At 39.0% G+C, this 20,279-nt stretch overlaps 1 protein-coding gene, 1 long non-coding RNA gene and 1 pseudogene across 2 annotated transcripts; 1 reads left to right on the top strand and 2 right to left on the bottom strand.

Moving 5' to 3' along the window:
- Positions 1–1,688: 1,688 nt before the first annotated feature.
- On the bottom strand, positions 1,689–4,244 carry LOC110063824 (cytochrome P450 3A41-like; annotated as a pseudogene).
- A 98-nt stretch (positions 4,245–4,342) lies between these two features.
- Positions 4,343–7,776, top strand: LOC149096207 (uncharacterized). The gene is made up of 2 exons (XR_016204524.1): positions 4,343–4,565; positions 7,029–7,776. It is a non-coding gene; the product is annotated as an uncharacterized LOC149096207 (long non-coding RNA).
- A 1,137-nt stretch (positions 7,777–8,913) lies between these two features.
- Positions 8,914–20,258, bottom strand: LOC110063833 (mitochondrial inner membrane protease subunit 2-like). Its single transcript, XM_020770829.2, has 5 exons — positions 20,026–20,258; positions 16,737–16,843; positions 12,499–12,564; positions 10,889–10,991; positions 8,914–9,238 (listed from the first exon to the last, which is right to left on the bottom strand). The coding sequence occupies exons 1-5, from the start codon at positions 20,161–20,163 to the stop codon at positions 8,981–8,983; spliced, it is 672 nt and encodes a 223-aa protein (XP_020626488.1). The 5' UTR covers positions 20,164–20,258; the 3' UTR covers positions 8,914–8,980.
- Between the last annotated feature and the right edge of the window lie 21 nt (positions 20,259–20,279).

Below are 20,279 nucleotides of genomic sequence, written 5' to 3'. Positions count from 1 at the left end.
TTTCTCTTGTCATGTAAGACTACACGAACATTTTTTTGTGATGTAGCTCAATAAAAGGACTTCTGTTGTTCCAATGTCTCAATGTTATGTTATAAAACAAATGGTAAACGTCATAGCGTGCACTATTGAGTTATGGATGCACTTGGGAGGTTTGCTAAGCACTCAAGAAGCTAGAGTCGCACTCGGCTATCGCCTCGTCGGACTCTTACGCTTCTTTCGCGCTTAGCAACCTCCCGCGTGCATCCATAACTCAATAGTGCACGCTATGGCGTTTACCATTTGTTAATTATGGGACTTCGCCAGCAAGGAATACAGCGTCACAATCACCACATTGCCCCCAGCATCGGCCATTTTGCTTCCGATCGTCAAGTGTGCAAGAAAACATATGTTGCTGACCATTCCCGTCCCACACCAATCTCGTTCTTAGAGCCCTCGTTACCCTTGTCCAGCGGAATGGTATTTAACTTTAAATCCCCGAGCCCCGCTTACATTGCCCATTTTCTACCGCAAGATTTCAGTCATATCCTGCACGTATTTCTTGTGGGTGTTTTATTGTTCACACCCTATAGTAGGAGCGTGCTTTGTACTACAAAGGTTTAATATAAAATAAGTTCTATCTTTGTATTTTGTAGTTTAATCCTGACGAAGTCCCACTAGCAGACGAAACCAGTCGATTAATAAACTCAGTTGTACAAGATTATTAGTTGTTGCTGCGTGCTGCCCACAAGTATCATCTTATTAAAAAATTATTTTAGAATAGTCCAGTTTCGAGCTCGCCATGACCGCTGATTAAAAGCACTGAGAACGCATTTGCAATAGGTAAGCCTCGAACTAAAGTAAAATATTCACAAATATAAATTCCAGCGAAAAGATCACCTGTTTACAGCTCTGTGTATTGTTTAATTTTCAAATTTGTGGTACCTTCCCGTCGGTATTTGTGAATATTTTTTTAAGGTCGAGGCTAACGAATACGAAACTGGACTATTGTACCGGAGTGGAGCTTACCCTACCATAGGAAGACAACACACAAAAAATTCTTGACGAGAGATCTGGAGACTTTCACTTTCGGCGTGGCTTATTTATCTATTTATTTTTTTTACGGTTACGACTTTTTGAGGCTAACGATAGAAATTTAAATTCGATTGAGAATATATATCAAACACTTATTACGGTGTTTGACCCTGGTTTGACCACATTTCCAAACACCTCAAAGTTCGTCAAAAATACTACACTGGGCGTCTTGTCGTTGTTTAGAAATGTGACCAGACACGGTCTCTCGTAATGAATAGATTCTGGAAAGAAATGATATAAGCCAGTAGTTTCCAAAGAAAATTGTCACATTTGGAATCATTAATTCCGTAAAGGGAGAGGAAGGGAAAAACTATTTTAAAAAGGGTGGAGACGATGCTTGGGTAAGTTACAAAAGCAATTTTTCCAAACTTAACAATAATAAATAATAATAATAATAAACGAATCTTTTGACAGGATTAACCCATCAGTACTATAAAGTACTGTTATCAAAGGGGTCCTGTAAACAAACGTATATATCTATTTCGCACTTTCGTTGCAAACATCAGTTGATGTACAACGAGTCTACAGTTAGTATGGACCATTAATTGAAAATCTTGATATCTGGTTAATATATAAGTTACCAAAAATAAGGACAAATATAAAGTTCCTTGGACACTTCAACGTGGCCCGACCTTCACATATATTTTCTCTTTTGGCGTCATCAGTATAACGGCTCGATGTTCCAGTGTAGCTACGGTCTCTTGAGCTCGTTCAAACTTGAATTGCTGCATGATTTTCAGCAGGCCTAGCTTAATCTCCAGCAGAGCGAAACGCATACCGACGCACTGGCGAGGGCCTGTTCCAAACGGGAGAAAAGAATAAGGATCTCGCTTCTCTTTTGCCTCAGGGGAGAAATTCTCCGGGTTGAACTCAAGGGGGTTGTCCCAGACTTCAGGGTCTCGGTGGAGCACATACGTAGGGATGTTGACATCAACCCCCCCCCCCCCTGGGAAAGCGGACGCCTTTGAAGACAGCCTCCTCTTCACAGCCGCGGAGAAGGAGAAAGGCTGGAGCACAGAGACGTAGGACCTCGCACACGACTTGATCCAGGTACCCGATGCTTTGCACGTGGTCGTACAGCGGGGTGTCACCGCGGGCTGCATCTGCTTTGTCGATCTCCTCGATGAGCTTGTCTTGAACGTCTGGATGAGTAGCCAGGAAATACGCCGTGCTAGACAAAGTGGTGCCTGTGGTCTCAAACCCGGCTAACAAGAAGGTTATGGATTGGGGCGTGATTTCATCATCGTTTAACTTGCTGACTCCGTTGACAGTGACCTCGTGGGCCTCCAACATCAACTGCAGCAAATCTCTTTTGTGGGAAGAACCCTGTTACGCCTTTTGCTGAAGCATGTTCCTTGCCAAGGCAATGAAGATGTCTGTACCTGGCATGAGGTTGACATATCGACTCAGATATATATATATCTAGAACGGCAGCAACGAAAACGCACGGATATAGAGCGGAAGTTGGAAAGCGTTCCTGGCTCTCTCTAGGAATGCTTCATCTGGATTCATTTGAAGGACAGTGTCAAACCCAAACGCAGCCTTCACGATGACTTCTAACGCGAAAAGGCAAAAGAGACGAATGGCATCCACTGATTCACCTTTATAACAAAAAAATTAAAAAATGAAGAAAAATTAAGTGGAAATGAACTTTGCTGTGATAAGTTTTTGTTGATGTTGAAAGAAGGATTAGAAGAACTTCAAGCAAGGAACCAACTATATTGGAGAGAAGTAATGCTTATCAGCCAATAGCCTGCACATTATTGGTCAACGGTGACCGAAAAGTTTCAAAATGACAGGACGCTTGGTCCGCGAACTCCAGTATTCAATTATTGTTTGTCAGTTTCTGCTAAGTTCCGGTAATTTTTTTTTAATTTTCATGCTTTTTAGACCAGTTGCTTTGTTTTCTGTCAATTGTAAAAACTTGTTTGACCTTAATTCACTTTTCGTAAAAGCTACAGTTCTGAAAGGTTCAACTTGAATGGCTAAAGAAACAATCAAGGGCCGATGAAGGTAATTATATAAACGCCCAATGCAAATTTAAATTGTTAATTAATGCCTAGACAACAATGTTAATTCCAAGAAGCTCCAAGAGAGCAAGGATCCATCGGAATGGTCTTGATCGTTTTGTAGCAAAACAAAGCCTTGTTCAAAACTGAGGAAAGTTAAGCGTGTAAAAACAAGTTACATTATCCTGACAGAAGAAACTTCTGTATTGCTTTAAGCATGACACTCCCACCATCTCCCGTCATCAGTCTTTGTGGAAGATTGTTTTCACAACCTAGATTAGCATACTTTTGTAAATTATAACAATGAGGACAGTTTGAACGGTCGAAAATCATGCAAGCACAGTGATTTTGAGGCAATTGAAAAGATCACTTAAGCTTTATAATCCCACTAACTTTAGTTTCTTTGGTTTAGAAACATTACTCATTCGCGACAAGAACCTGCGTTTTGCTGACAAATAACAACAAATGAAAATGAAAATGAAAACAACTGAAAAGAACTCTAATTCTTAGAGGGCATGCTTACCCGTTTCTGAGAACGTTTTCGTTTTCCCAGACAACTTTTGTGACGCTTCATCGATTGTCGGCACAATCTGCTTTGGCTTCGTTGCAGTGAATGTCGGAGTGAGAGTATTTCGAATGCGTTTCCATGTCTCATCCCGTGATATTAAAGAGTCCCGAGCTGAGAGGAGGGTTGGGTCTAATGAACGGCGGTCGATGTGGGAACTTCCAAAATTCCTTGACCATGAGTTTGCTTGACTATTTCGGGGTCTGTGACGACAATGACTGGGGTTTGACCAACACATCTTATGGACTCGGCCATATTTGTAGAAGTAATTCAAGAACATCTTGTGCATGCCGCCATATTTGAACACATCGGGAAGGCTACCGACCCATGGCCAAGGTTTTGGGCCGGGGAGCGGACAGTCTCCGAGGATCGAGTTGTAACGCTGCAGACCTTGCCAATAAATAAAAAGTAGTATTCCAAGGGCTGAAGCACACCACGTATACACGTTGGAGCTGAGAAAGTACTCTGCCACGGACTCCATGTTTACGAGTTAAGGGAAACGTTGGGGTTGATTACTTCGTTGGGAAAGATCATGTGCTTATATAAATAATAATTGCGTGACAAGTTAAGCGTCACGACTTGTTAAAGCATGTGCGCCTATACCTTGCGTTTCGGTTTGGCGGGAATTTTTATCTGCAATTGATTGGTTGATCGATTGATTGTGGTTACAAAAGGTTAATGTTTGTAAATTGTTGAACCCAGCTCTTTGCGTTTTATCGGGTCATCAGCATCATCAGTTCTCGAAGCGCCAGTAGGCGCATAAGGCCGGAGACACCGCGGAAATACGTTTTTTGACGTCACCGTAACTGGTCAGTGGTCATCACCATCAGGCTGTGCTGTCCTTCGATCGATCAGTTCTCCGAGATCAGTATTTTGGTTCGTTTTAAGGTCGAACATATCCTTGATACTTCTCGTTATTGGTGAGTTTGACGTCCTTAAATGGGTTTTTAATACTCAAACAATGTTCCGGTAATGAATAGGGGTACAGGGGAGTCATTTTGTGTGGAGTAATGTGTAGTTTGCTGACTCGAGCCTGGATCGTGTTGCTTCAGTCGCCCTCGCCTCAGAATTGTCGAAAACAACGATGGGTATCCAGCAAAGCAGAAGATTGGTTCTGTATGAAGCTTTTGCAAGGATTTTGAAGACTAGTTGGATTGCAAGTGTAATTTGCATGAAGTGGTCAAGGTACATGTAAGTCGGGACCGTTTTATTCACACTCACTTTGCGCCGACATGTGGTGCTTGTTCATTTAGATTATATTTCGCAACGCGTCAAAGAAACTTTGATAAGAATTTGTCGTTAAAGACTGGCTTGTTTGGCGTTTCTATCACCTTTCTGACTTTCTGCGCCTTTTGGAACAGGTGAAATAATTTTTTTGTATCTGCCGTTTGTTGTCAGAATAAAACATTTGTTCATTTCATTCACAAGATATTTCTCTATCATTAAAGATTGTTTAAGTCTACATTTATATATAATGGTGGCGTTTGCGAAGGGAGTAGAGATCGAAAATATTGTGATTTGTTGGCGGCAGCGAACGCTGGAAATACTGAAAACATTCAACACCGCTCAATATGTTCGGTTCATAGACCATTTTTCCTCGCTTGAGGTCTTTTTTGTTTACATCGATTACATGTTGATAGTACATGGAAATTTTCAAGGCCGTTTCCTTGTACATGTATGCACAGGTAACTAAATATTTTAAAATGCCCAAACACCTGAATTTGTTTACACGAAACCGCTTCCACTTATGGGATGTGGTCAAGTTTCACATCTTTTGATGCTGAAAAGACATTCAACATTTCAGAGAGGCAGTAATCAACTCTTCAATGAAACCCACTAGTTTATGTTGTTTACTCAGTCATTTGAAGCTTTTCGATTTCTATTTCCCAATCTTACATGTGCAGTGTATCAACTGATATAAATAATTGACTGTTGTTTTTCCTTTCATTTAATTTAATTCAGGTGAGCTTTGCTCAATCACTACAAAATTATTTTTACATTGTATGTGCTTAATGAATCAGACATGTACATATCACGTGCTTTGAATCAATATGAAGTTAATTATGATTCCCTTAGTCATAATATTGTATCATCCTCCCTTCTGTAAGATTCTTACTTAACTTGTAACCACTTTATTACAAGACATTATAGCACCTGATGGCAATAAATTATATAATTATATGCATTTATTTTTTTCCTGTGATATTTGGCTAACAAGTGGGTTTGTTTATGCCACTGTGTCTCTGAATTGGCTTACTGTCGTCTACAAACCATTGGTAATGTATCTTCGCTACATCCAACTCAGATACTAGACACAAAAGCATGTATTAAAGAACAGATACATTTCTTACAAATTAATATTTTTTGCATTTAGTTCATCACTTAAGTTCTACAACATTGCTTTTCTCGAGTGAGAAATTTTGTGCAAAGTCTGAAGTTGTAAGTTGCAAAAACAAGTTCCGTCAGTAGTTACGAATCACTTAAAATCAGGCTCTGGTACTGTAAACTGAATGGCAGAAAGCGAGGAAATTACAAATTGTCTCAAATACACAAGTGATAAAAGAGATAAACTTGACTGAAGTCTACAGACTCCTTTTTTTAGGTTTAGGGTCAAGGTTAGGCCTAAGGGACAAGGTGGGAGGTGCAGTGGCCTGGTGGTTAGTGCGCTCAGCAATGGATCAAGCGGTCTGTGTTTGAGCCCTTGTCAAGGACATTGTGTTGTGTTTTTGGGCAAGACACTTTCACTCTCATGGTGTCTCTCTCCACAAAGGTGTACATATGGGTACTGGTGAATTTAATGCAGGGGGTAACCCTGTGATTGACTAGCATCCTATCCGGCAGGGGGTAGTAGAAATACTCCTAGTCGGTTCATGCTACAGAACCCGAGATAAGCCTGGCCTGATGGGCCACTTGGCTCTATGCAGACTTTACCTTTTACTTAGGGACAAGGTACTGCATCAAGTGGGGGAAGAGACGGTGGAGTCAGAACCTCCCACTTCCCATACCCTGTTCTCCCACTTCCCATTCCTCTATCTCTTGACTCCCACCCTTGTTCATTCTGCTCCTGTCCCCTGTAAATTAAGAGACCCAAAACACATCGTAGTCATTTAGCTGCACACCCCTTGGGTATTTCTTTTTCCTTCGTTTTCAGCCTGGCTACTCTTACCCATGTCTTTCAAGTGAATGACCTATGACGTAACCACTGTCAAAGGGTTTCATTTTGGGCCTCATTTTGAGCCCAAGGGTGAATTTTTCTTTGCCCGTCGGCCTAGAAGTCTCTAAAGACACTAAATGAAAGTCAAGTAACATTTTCAGTTCTTGTTTTTGAAAGTATTTGAAGCCTTAATGAATGACAAAAATTAGCATTTTGCATTTCTCTCCAGATTCCTGTCCCCTATTCTCCCGGGCTGCCGCCCCATATTCTCCCGGGCTCCTGCCCCCTGCCTCTCCCCACCATCAACAGATGGCTGAATGTTCAGGAGAGGAGTTGCCATATGGAGAGCATTGGTCACTGTTCTCTCAGTTGGTGTTTTTACAGCATTGATGTGGAAATCATCCATGGACAGTATCTAAAAGGATTTTTGCTGAGCCAAAATAGAAAAAATATTTACAATAGGAGAAGTTTTCTATTGGGAAATCCAGATAATAGTAATATGTAAACAAATATTAATCTTAGAAAGCTATACAGAGTCTCAGGCTCTAAGGTAATGTGGTCAGAAATTATCTGGGTGGCCTTACAATCAGAAGATTGCTTTGTGAATACAGGGCGGGATAGCCTATTTATAACTAAAAATGAAATTCATTTATTGAGTTTTAATTGGAAGTTGTTATTACCCAGATTTTATGATATTTTTATTGTCTTGCAATAACATATGCATGTATTTTTAATTACCCTTTTAACAGCTTTGTATTCCATGACTTCTGCCATCTTTAGATAATCAGATGTCATGTACTTCTTGTGGTTTTTCTAATAGCTAAATAGCTTTTTTTCTAAACTCTAATAGCTATGCAACTAGTTTAAAATAATTTTCACACTTTAGAGGCGCTAAAAGCAAAATACAGAACTGCAATAATTCGAAATTATGACAAGAAACAAAGAAACAATAATAAACATGAAAATTTAAAATTTTATTTTCGCCAGCCTCAAGCTTACTGAAGTACAGTATAATTAAAATTGGATAATTTATGATAGAACATACCTCGGTGAATTCTTCCCCGAGTTGAGTCCAGATTTTGAACCCTTTTAGGGATTCAGTCCTACACTTGTTACACCAACGTGTGCAAGATTTATACGAAGCACTACTTCGATTTCGGCCAACTTGGTCCATAATTCGGTGATGCCGAGTGGAGACAGGATGACCGTGTTTACTTACACGAGTGCCCTCAATCGAACAAGTGGATGAACACGAGCTTGTCTTCCCGACGAATTTGATCGAAATGCCGTTGACATACCGACTCACACGGTTCAAGCCCATCAATTCAACAAACTTGAGAAGTTGATGTCCTCAGAACACCGCTACAGTAACACAAAAGCTGCTTAGTTTTAGCCTTAGCGCACATCGTAACGTAAATTGCCACTGGCTCGCCGCTTGCGACCATGAACTTTCACGAAACAACAACAATTTCACACCGTGTGCAAGTTCAGTTTTGCTTTGGCACAATATATAATATTAACTGAGAACTAACCAACAAATGAGCGGAGTCTAAAAGCTAAGTTTACAGTGTGCGCTCTAAGTTTTGTATCTTTTTGACTGTCGACAAGACTCGGTGCATAAACAATGTAAAAGTTGCAGAAATTTTGTAGTTGTGTTAAGGTGTACCGCTGACCGGCAAAATACTGTATCGCGCCCCAAAAAACGTATTTCCGCGGTGTCATAAGGCCGTGTTTTATCGGTTGCGCTGACAATGGAATGTTGAATGTTCCTGGTTTTACCGATAGCCCTCTAGATATTTATCAGCGTTTTATCGGTTGCACTAACAAATATCTAGAGGGCTGTTGATAAAACCAGGAACATTCAACATTCCAGTACATTCAGGAACATCAAAAAATTAGAATAATATTTATGAGAAAAATCTACTATAAATAACCAAGAAAAGAAATATGAAAACAATATGAAACTTTCGCTTCCCAACTGTCTCGGTCTGTGCAAGAGAAGATTTGCGCAAAACCCCGTCGCTTTTTACCCAAACTGTTAACTGATTCTTGGATATGTAGTCTTAAAAAAAACTTCTGCGTAGGAGATTTGACAGAAAGACAATACACAAATAAAAGAAAACGTGGCGTATTTAATTTTGTACATGAAACTCCAATTCTAAAATTCCCCCAGGTTTCAGGTCAGCTCGTCGGTCCATACATGAATTCTGGAACAGAAGTCGAATCACGATCAATATAAGATCTGCACGAGCTACTGTTTTCAGTCTGTGTTTCAGTTTCGCTGTCGCTCAAAGTGTCCGTCACATTTTCAGTTTCTGATAAAGGAAAGTTGTCTCCAAAGGCAAGTCGACCCTCGGGTGTGAAATTTTCTAATCGTTGCCATCTCTTGGGTGGCCATACAATGTGAGTTGCTTTCCCCTTGATCAAGCCAATGGTAACCTGAAACAACAACAACAACAAAACATAAATAAAAAGAAAGAAAACGAAGGGAAGAAAGGAAAAAAATTGAAAAAAATTGAAAAACAGAGAAGTCGTGATGCAAAGAGCGATAAGATAGCAGAAAGACTGACTGACTGACTGTTTGACTGACTGACTAACTGACTGACTGACAGACAACTGACTGACTGACTTACTGACTGACAGTGAGTGAACGGAAAGACTCACTGACTCAAGCTGGTGGGATAAGAATGACTTCTACATAACTGGAGGAGTTGGCAAGGAAGAGGACCTGGAAGTATTAAGTTTTGTAGGAGATGAAGGAAAATGAAAATTTGACCGTATTAACGGGGTAGCCGCATCAACGTGGTAGGGTCAAATTTCATGACTGGTCTATTTTAAGAGACGTCTTGACAGACATCACAATTGCACCTTTAAACAACTGTCTCTAATAAACTTTAATAAACATTCAAAATGCAGGTCTAATTTTTTAAAAAAGTTGAAACTTCAGTCAGTACATACAATATTAGCAATGGAAAGATGAACATAACAGTTACTGGTTTGAGTGAGTACAGAGTACAGAGTACAAATTTTGTTAGCACTCCCCAAGGGGGCTTTTCAGTACTAATACTACTAAATAACTTACATTAAAATTAAAATGAAATAAATCAACGTACCAAGGAATTATAAAAATGATATGAAATAAGGTGGAATTATGTGACAATATTGTATTATGAATACAATATTGTATTATGAGTGACCATATTAACGGGGTGAAATTATAGAGGATTATACAAGTTGGGAATTCAGAATGTGTCAGTTGGCCGTATTAACGGTGTGGCCACATTAACGGGGGTTTCTTGTAAGAAAATGTATGGGCGTTTCGCAGGTACAAAAAGGACTGGCCGTAATAAAGAGGTGAACGTAAGGCGGGGTTTCGAATAAACATTCAAAATGCAAGTATAATTTAATAAAGTTGAAACTTCGATCAGTACATACCGATATTAGCAATGGAAAGATGAACATAACTGGTTTGAGTGGCCGTATTGACGGGGTAAAATTATAGAGGACTTTAGAAAACAGTCCTAAGAAAATACCCGCGCTGATTGGTTAAAAATCGTGTTTCCATAACTCGATAGAAACACTGAACTGGCACGAGCAAAGAGAATTTACATTTTGATAATCAAAGTTAACAAGTTGTTTTCCTTTTTTATTTCGTCGCGGTGTTTTCTAAAAGTGTTCTCTGTGTTTCTATCGAGTCATAGAAACACTCGTGAAAGTTTGGGAGAACCCGAAAAAGCTGTGGAAACACTCGCCTTCGGCTCGTGTTCCCACAGCGTTTCTCGTTCTCCCAAACTTCCACTCGTGTTTCTATAACTCGATAGAAACACGGTACATGTTTTCTATTCTTAAACACAAGTTGGGATTTTAGAATGCGGCTGTTGGCCGTGTTAACGGGGTGGCCACATTAACGGGGTTTTTTTATAAGAAAATGTATTGGCGTTTTGTAGGGGCCAAAAGGACTGGTTCCACTATTACGAAGATCGAACGGAAGACAACAAACGTGGGCATTCTCTGGTGATGGCCTGAGAATCAACTGCAAGTGAACGAGTCACTTGATAGCCTTGACTGTATATTATAACGGCAACTCACCGGCCCAAACGAGTTACTGTCATGGCTGTGAGAATGATTGTCTCCCTCTACCCAACAGTGGCCCTGTGGAATTTTCACAATCTTCTTCTTGTAGTTTAAACTTCTATAAAGGAAAACAAATATCCAACTAATTTAACTGCACTCGGGACGTATTTCAGTTCTCATATTTGCCTTACTAAAGAGGTTTCAACTACTTGTATCTTTTGATCACAGGCGGCCCAAGCTCACGTTCTGATAAGTACATGACCACGACCTTTTTGCCTATGAGCTAGCTCGTACCCATATTTACGATTAGCCAATCAGAGGCCGTGCTTACTGTCCTGATATCCTGCGAAGTCAAGTCACTGACCTGACATGGCTACAATATCATGGTCACTTGGCCGAATTTGGGAACGGTGAATATGGGTGAAAACACATTCGGGTTACATTGTGCGCCTTGTAAGTGATACCAAAATCTGTAAGACAACGAGCTTAAGGCCTGCAAAGAGAATACAAGTTTTCCAACCCCATGGGAGTTCTAAGTTAACCCCACTTTGTGCACCCCCTTCCAATAGGGATGTGAACTACATTGGTTAACAGATTACTGAACTGCTATTTATCATTCGAGGGTCCTAGGGTGATTCCTTCCAAACAATTTTTTTCTAATTTTTTTTTAATAAAGAGGATAATTTGAAAACCAAAATTATGCAATAAAAAATATAGGTCACCATGCTCGTTTAAGAGAAAACGAGCATTTATTTCGCTTAGGAGGGAAATCTCTCACGTTGTGTAAGCGCACGTGCTCATGTGCCCGCGCTAATGACTCGAAAATCGTGCGCAGTAAGGTTGCACCCTGCAATACTGAGAAATCATCTTAAATAACAGGCACGCTGTTGGAAGGAAAAGGAAATACATGTAGGAAACCAGAGTCTACATGTGCACATCTTAGGGTTTGTACTAATCAGTTAAGTCCTTTTCATAACTTATGTACCATACAAGTGAACAGTGCTTTTCATGCATTCTGATTGGTTAACTCATGGGTGATTAGCAAAGTAATTTATTCACCTCCGAGCAGAGATTTTGAAATTTCTGCCCATTTTTCATTTTATTGTCAGAAATAAAAGGTTTTGTTTTTGGTCTGCTAGTAATTCAGCTTACGAGACATTATCCATGTCAGTGTCAATGGAAGTGGTGGGTATTTGCCTTGCTGCTAAATTGCAGCTCGGTAAAAAATTATCCACTATTATTCACCAACACTTCAGTAAAATAATGATTGTTTAATAAAATGCCTCACAGTATGGTCACTGGCAACTAAAAAATGCAGTATGAATCCTCAAACAGCATAATTTTTATGCGAACATTGGGGAGCAGGGATGACACAATGGTGAGAGCACTTGCCTTCCACCAATGCGGCCCGGCTTCGATTTGGGTTGAGTTTGTTGTTGGTTCTCAAGTTGCTCTGAGGGTTTTTCTCTGGGTTCTCCAGTTTTCCTCCCCCCACAAAAAACAACATCTTCAAACTCCAATTCGGCCAAGATAGAGGACCTGCATGAAAACCAACTGATGTGACTCCCTCTCCAAATGTTGAAATTTATCAATTTTATTATTTATCTATTTTAATTATAACTTACTTTACATGGTCACCTTCAAGAGCTATGACTCGTTTTATAAGAACACCACCAGGATCTGTGGGATCACTATATCAGATTAAAAAAACACAAACACATATGAAACAATTACTGTAACAATTTTATTTACAATAAACCTCAATAGAGAGTACAGCAGAACCCTGCCTTATGGTCACCTTGTTGATACAGTCACCTCCTTATTATGGCCATGTTTTTGTCGCTGTGAAATGCCCACACATTTTCTTTCAAAGAAAACCCCTTTAATGCAGGCACCCCATTTATATGGCTAATGGCCAAATTCTGAAATCCCAGCCTGTTATGTACATAATCCTTTACAATTTTACCCTGTTTATACAGCTGCTCAAACCAAGTACATGTATGTTCCTCTTTCAATTGTTAATATTTCATGTACTCATTAAAGTTTCATTTTTATTAAATATATCTGTATTCCAGATGCCTATTAAAGAACATTTAATTGTTTAGAAGTGCAATTGTGATATGTCTGTTAAGCCTTCACTCAATTTAGACCAGTCGTGAGATTTCACCCTGTTGTTAATACAGTAAGGTAAAGTCTGCACATGAGCCAAGTGACCCGTCAGACAGGAGCTTAATCCCAGTTTCTGTAGCCTGAAGCGACTAGGAGTATTTCTACTCCCCGCTGGATGGGATGCCAGTCCATTGCAGGGTTACCTCCAGCACCAACCATGAGGCCATCGCGCCTCCTACATTGTTAATACAGCCACCCATTAATACGCCCAAATTTTCATGCCCTGTTGGTGACTGTATTAACAGGGTTCCACTATATTATTTGATATCTGAAACAGTGTCATTCAGTATAAAGTGCATAATGTACATCTATTATATCTTTAATTTTTTTTTTTTGACCTCTACATATTCACCTCCAGAGTATCAAACTGCCAATCAGATTTCATCTTTTTGATTGTTTCATGTACTTCAGTCTAAACTAGTTAAACAGTTTAAACTGACAACTTAACTGAGCTCAGTTCACTTACATTAATCTGGGCTCTATATTGGACAGTGGATCCAGTATATAAAATAAATTATATACCAGTATATATTATAATCTATGTATATTATAAGTGCACTTATCAGTTCCCTGGCTGGATAGAGCTATGTCAGGTATGATAATCATGCCTGGATTAACTCTACCCATCCAGGCAACTGTCACAATCATTCTAACTTGGCAGAGAGGGGAGGGGGGGCTTTAATTTAGATGGGCACATTATACTTTGTCAGTTGTGTCGAAGAGTGTCAGTCTCCATTTGTTACTTTATTGCTTTTATGGGGAAGCGTTATTAAAAAGTCAATTTTTAATATTATTATCTGCTACATGTAGTATTAATTTTTTTTAATATCTATTTATTTAGGATTGTGAAATAAGCTGGCCCACATTATTTTTTCTTCATAACTTTATTGATTTACAAGCAAATCCCCACTACAGTTTTGTAAATTTTAACAATAGAATTTTTCTGCTGTTAGATGTAGTCCTACATTTATTTAACACTTTTTAACAAAACAACATTTTACCTTGTTTTTATGCTTACAGGACATATTTTAGGCAAAACAGCATTTTATGTTATTTCTCTATTCACAGGCATATTGTTGTTTTTTTTCAACATACAAGATAACAAAAAAAAAAATAATAATAACATTATTACTGACAATGTTTTTATAGTATTATATTCAATAACTTAGTTGAACATGTATAAATTAAGGTAACAGTGTACCCCAAATGACCATCATTCATTGGCGCCACTTTACGGTCGGATTTAAACCCCAGTAAAGTATATACACTGTACAGTACTGCCTGGAGTCATATGCACATTGGGATGCATGAACCGCAAGGGCAGAACATGTAAAGTGCACGTGGAAGGAATTGAATGTCTTCCTCAAATAAGAATCAATAGCTTTCCAACATTCCCTCCAAACACAGTTTCTTTCTGAGGGAGGAGTTGGATAGAATTGATACATTTTCTGAAAGCTTAAGAATAGAAGATTACGAAGACCTGTATATTTATTAAAACAAAAAAGGTAAGGTTTTCCTAATATAGTGCCCTACTTCTCAAAGCACAGAGGTTCACTAAATCAAGTTTGTTTCCGTTCGGATTTGAGCGGGAGGATGTGATCAACATCGCTATGTCTTCTTGACACTTTTCTCTAAAAAGCGGTACATCAGGAAATTTTGATTACTGGTTTGTTTTTGGCATGCAGTTAAACTTTGAGTTTTGAAAAACATGCATTCTCTTCACTAAAATTGATAACTTTTGAAATATGCAAAAAATACACGTAAGAATTCCGCGACACCTTTCCTTCCTTTCGATTTTTATAACGCCTTAAGTACCCTAGACATACATGTAAACAACGAAAGAGCCCACTCAAAAACAACGTGAAGGAAACCCACAAGATACTGATTGAGTTGAGCTGTTACTGTTTATACTGCTTGGAACAGCAAAAGTGCCAAGGAAGTAATGCTTACTAAAAATTTAGAGCGTCTTCCTCGTCCAGTGCAAGCAACTTCTCCTGCTCGAAGCAGGAACGTCTGTCGCTAGCAGCGAACACATCAGCCCAATTCTGATCAAATGTTTTTGAAACCTTTTTCCCCAAATTTTCCCTCTGTGTTGCTTTCTTCGTACTTGCAAATGGACTCGAACTTTTGTGTTTCTTCAATGACATATTTAAGCTTAAATCAACAATCTACAAACGGAGAACACCCAGACCAGCTCGTCAACTATACCAAACGCAAATGTTTAGTAATTGTTCATATGCAATAATCTGTCACGCAACTCTTAATGCAAGTTTACTTCTCATGACAACCTGTTGACGGCTATCAATTAGAGACAATTAATGCAAAGACACGATTTTCCTTAGTTTGTAACTTCGCAGAGAATCAATCTCTTTTCATACAATTTTTTTAAATGAAAGATTGCAATAAGATCTATCTGATAAAGTGAAAAACATTTTTTTCAAAAAATGGTCAATTTGAGGGTATACTCATCTGTACCTTTAAGAAAAAATACCTACTGCTTCTTAAGTTGTTCATAATTATTTAATTTAACTACCTCTAACACTTTCCATTTCTTTTTTTAAGTGGCTGATCTTATTGGCCTTAAAAGCTATCAATGTTACTATTTTTCTGTTTCACATTTGATTTCCAAAATGTTTTTTCCTTTACACCTACATGTCCACAGATATGTTTTTCCCACAATTACTGTAATATAGTTAATTCAATCCATTCCCTCCTTCAGAATACCTATCGTAATGTCACATAACAAGAGGCATCTGCAACTACCAAACCTATTTTATATGTAAGCCAACACCATATTCCAAAAACACTGGGAAAAAAAGCATTCAAATAGAATGCGACAAAGAGTTTCTTGACTCTCTTGACAAAAGGTGCAGTTAGGGTTTGATACATGTCCTATTTTAAAAAGATGGTCATTTGGATAGAGGATGACTAGTTTAACACTGTATTGAAACAGAGCCTACACGAGGTTTGCTTGCAACCCTCAAAGGTAAGAGGTATGCTTCTGAAAGTTGGTCTTCTTAATATTTATATAAATCAAATTCTTGATCAAGCTTATCCCATTTCTTGTGGGGCTTAATGGACAATTAAAATCTCCACCCATAGTAATATTTTCAATGGTATCAAAATCATTTTTCAAGTTATAGTTTGCAAAAGCAAGAAATAGAAGGCGTGAGAGGTCACAATATTAATTGTGACCCCTCGCACAAAAACATACACTAATGGATATCCATTAAACAGACTATTTTATTCAAATGGATAGCAAGACCCATTCAAACAGCTGCTTTTATCAAATGGATAACCTCAGCCGTTCGAACAGATGAATATTGCATCCTATTGATCTTGAATGGATGACAAACGGATCAGAAACAGATGACAAACGTCAAGCGGATGGTTTTTAGCCATTCAAACAGATACCCGTGAGTGTGTATTTTCATGTAAGGGGTCACAATTCATTGTCTCGGTTTGAGCCTTAAGTGTTTACCAGAAGAGTTTGTTCACCACTGAGTAGTACCTTGAGTATGAGAAAGCTGCCCCACCTCCTCTATCTAAAAAGTGTTCCAACCTCTCTGAAAAGGTGTAGTCTTAAAGCTGGTTTTGACTAGCAGTAGAGTCGAAAAAATCTACATTGTAACAGTTAATTGAAAAAGTGACAGGCACCCACTTTAACTAAAGAGTTTGAAAATCATGTACATACATCAGTGTGACAATGTCACCTCTATTGATTCCTTCAAACTGTCTCACAGCCCAGCAGTTGACCACAACTTTATCACTACTCAGGTGTGGATTGGGATTTAAGGTTGGCTGAACAAAATGAAAATGAAAAACAAAAAAATAGAATAAGTTTATAAATTTTCACATACATGTACATGTTGGAACTTTATATAATATAGTGACATGGGTTACACCTGGTAAGTGTTGCAAAACTTTTTTTTATCTGAAGATATGATTGATCATTCCAGTTATAGACCCAACTTAAGCAGCTGTGAAATTAAAGCCTGAAAAAATTCAGGCTTGAACGGGATTCAAACCCATGACCTCTGTGATACCGCTGCAGAAGATAGATAGATAGATAACTTTATTTCAACTCGCGTTGATGAGGCTGATAACAGCCTGAGCTATCAAGCCAACTAGGAGCTGGTCACATTGTGAGTTCATAATACACAGGGGTTTCATTAACATTTTCAGCAGGCGGGCAACTGGTTTTCACAGGCCGGCAAAACTTTTTGAACTGAACTTCTTTATAAGGAAAACGTTCCTCTAGATGGTTAAACCGGGGGGACAAAATTGTCCTCATATCTGGCGAATTTGCCCGGTGTCCAGCCCTTAATGAAACCCCTGAATATACCCATAGAGAGTGAAGAATACAACTGAATATAAGAAAGATCATACATTTGAACTGCGGAGAAAGATATGAAGACATGATTGATCATCGCAGTTATATATGAAACTTTAGCAGTTGTGAAATTGAAGTGAATGAAGTGCCCAAGGTCAGGGCTCAAAATTAACTTTTTCATTTGGGAGCCAGCTGGCGTCTAATGGAAAAATTTTGGTTGCCAGATCGTAAATTTTGGTCGCCAACTTATTTTATATATAACTTACACAAGAACTCGATTTTATACGTTACTTTGCATGCAAGAAAAGTCACAATTGAAGAGCGAAAACAATTAGAAACAACACGAGTAACACTTAGTTATAAAGCTGCCGTTGTTCTCAGGTGGTATGTCTCTGCTCTGAAGGTGATGGTTGTCTCCACAGTCATTTTAAATGAAGCGAAGCATAAAACGTTTTAAGTTCATGGTTTTCATTGTGAGACAAACACGGGTCCTTGCGTATTTTCCCTTTGCTACTTCTTCGAAATGCCGTTCTTTATTTTGTACTTGCTTTCCTCAATGCCTTTCACTCACATAATTCTACAACTGATTGGTATCTGCCGCCATTTTTTGCGGCAAATGAAAAGCACATGGCGTTGAAGTGTGCCTGCGATCCCAGTTTCGGAAGAAGCTGCTGAAACAATATGGTGCGCCGTGAACGCAGTATCGACATGTCGAATATGCATTCAATTTTTTTGATTATCGTGTAATATTCTGACATTATTTTACTGGGGACAGAAAGGTGAGTTGTATACTAGCTACCGTATCCGATTGATTTCCTAATATAAGGATTTACAAACAAAAGTTGTGTCATGGTTTTCTTTAGTTATCGGACAAAATGCGAGTCGCCAGTGCTCAATTTTTTATCGCATTGGAAACCCTGAAGGTGCCGGAGGAGGGGAGAGGGTGACAGGGTTTTGACACCAGTGACAGATATAATTTGTTGAGGAGAATTTGACATCACATGGGAGGGTTTGAGCAAGCTGCCTCAAAACCATGGAACAACCCTGTTCTTTTGTAACACTGTGACTCAAACAGAAGATCCTTCAAAAGCATTGTGCCATGTGTGAAAGCGAATATATATTGTAGTTTTAATTGTGAAACTTAATATTTAATCTCTTAGATTGGAATTAAGAGACGAAGGAAGTTCAAAACATCAAGGGTTCAAAGGGGGTGTTTTTTCTGTCCTATTACACATCTAAATTTGCCATGTTTCAGTGTTGGAAGTTTTATTCTTGGGTGCTTTAATTTGTAGAAGAAAGAAAAAAGAAAAACCACTGAACCCAGGGTGATTAGACTACCATTTTTTGCCCAGGGCTGAGTATGGCAAAAAGTTCAAAGAGGAGGACATGGGGATTTGCGGTGTTGCGTTGTGCGATGTTTGTGTCTTTTGCACTGCGGTGTTCGGTGAAATGAAATTGTTTGCAGTGCTAGAGTTTTTTGATTTACCTTTCTCAAACCTAAATTTGACCTAAATTTAGCATGTAAACTTCGTTAATCCACGCTAATTTATGACAAACACGTACCATTAAGGTTAATAATTTGCAACAAAGTACGGACCATCACTGTCTAATCAATCTTCAATATGCTTCGGCTGCCAATCTGAAGCTGTTTTCATTTATAGGTAACTTGACAAGGAACTCGACTTCTGCCACCCGGAGCTCAGTGTTCGGTAGACACATGTAGGAGCGAGGACAGAAACAATCCTGGAAATTCTGGAAACGCCAAGACCGAATATAATGTATTATTAACTGCACAGTTTTTTTCTACGAAAAAAGGAAAAGGTGGCGAAAACTACTGACCACAAAATATATTCAGATGTCGCGTTGGCAGGGAAGAAAGAAGGCTTTCTAAGCTAAGAAGGCTTTGTAACTTACACACGTTTACTATTTTTTTCCTTTTGCTATTTGGCTTCATCTAGAGGTCATTTTGATACTGGTCTGTACCCGCTCCAAGGTCCTGCGACTTTCTTGACCTTCTATTTTTTCAAACGATTATCGATATCGAACGCAAATGCAGCTAGCTCCGGAAATCAATACTTTCAGTCAAGATAAGGCTTCAGTCAGTGGGTTTATATGCCAAGAAAAGTGAGCAAAGAAAAAGAAGAGGGATCTGGGGTATACGTAAAGGCCATCTCTGGAGGCTCCTCTCTTTTTTCTTTGTCCGTTTCCTAGCTTCGCGCAAGGTTTCTTCACAAGAGCAAGAAAACTGATTTACAGGCATCAGCAGTATTGACATATGCGGAATGAAAAGCGTTGTGATGTGTTTCTTTTGTGGAAAATTGTTGAGGTATATAAGTATTATTTTAAGTGTAGATGAACGGATCATGGCGCTAAAAATACGTGTTGCGGTGACGGTGTTTCGTTGACTTTTCTTGCGGTGATGCGGTGTTCGTTAATTTTTTTTTGCGGTGTTGCGGTGTTTAGAACCCCCCCAAGTCCCCCTCTTCAAATGCTCGGGGAATTTGATGGGTACACATGAACGGCTCTGACAACCTCAGGTCTATTTAGTTGGGAGGCAACTAAGAGGTGAGCTAACCAACGTTAAAATACTTCTTAATGACTACAATAATGTAAGCTAATTAATCTACGGCAGGTGCAAAACTAAACCTACTTGCATAGAGATGCCCAACACTCCTTTGACACTACCCACGTTCTCAACGAATGTTACCACGATCGGCAAACCGATAACAAAGCCCCGGGTAAACATTCCAAGAACGTTAAGATATGGCCGAAATCTCTGATAAACCATAACACCAGCGATGAACTTTGCCTGCAACCCAAAAACGTTTTCGCCATCACTCCAGCTGCTATCTACGCCGCCATGTTGTTATTTTAAAAGCTCGTTCCCAGCGTCCTCTCTCTACC

Source organism: Orbicella faveolata, unplaced genomic scaffold (genome assembly GCF_042242905.1).
Source record: "Orbicella faveolata isolate gen_17 unplaced genomic scaffold, um_ofav_v1 contig_48, whole genome shotgun sequence".
NCBI lineage: Eukaryota > Metazoa > Cnidaria > Anthozoa > Scleractinia > Merulinidae > Orbicella > Orbicella faveolata.
Note: the sequence above shows the minus strand (reverse complement) of the source record. Positions and strands in the feature narration are given on the sequence as shown.

Excerpts from the sequence above, each read along its gene's own strand:
- LOC110063833 (XM_020770829.2), bottom strand. The coding sequence starts at position 20,163 with ATGGTTTATCAGAGATTTCGGCCATATCTTAACGTTCTTGGAATGTTT. Across the intron at positions 12,565-16,736 it reads GGTGACATTGTCACACTGAT|TGATCCCACAGATCCTGGTG; the intron begins GTATGTACATGA and ends AATCTGATATAG. Across the intron at positions 10,992-12,498 it reads CTTGAAGGTGACCATGTAAA|AAGTTTAAACTACAAGAAGA; the intron begins GTAAGTTATAAT and ends TTTCCTTTATAG.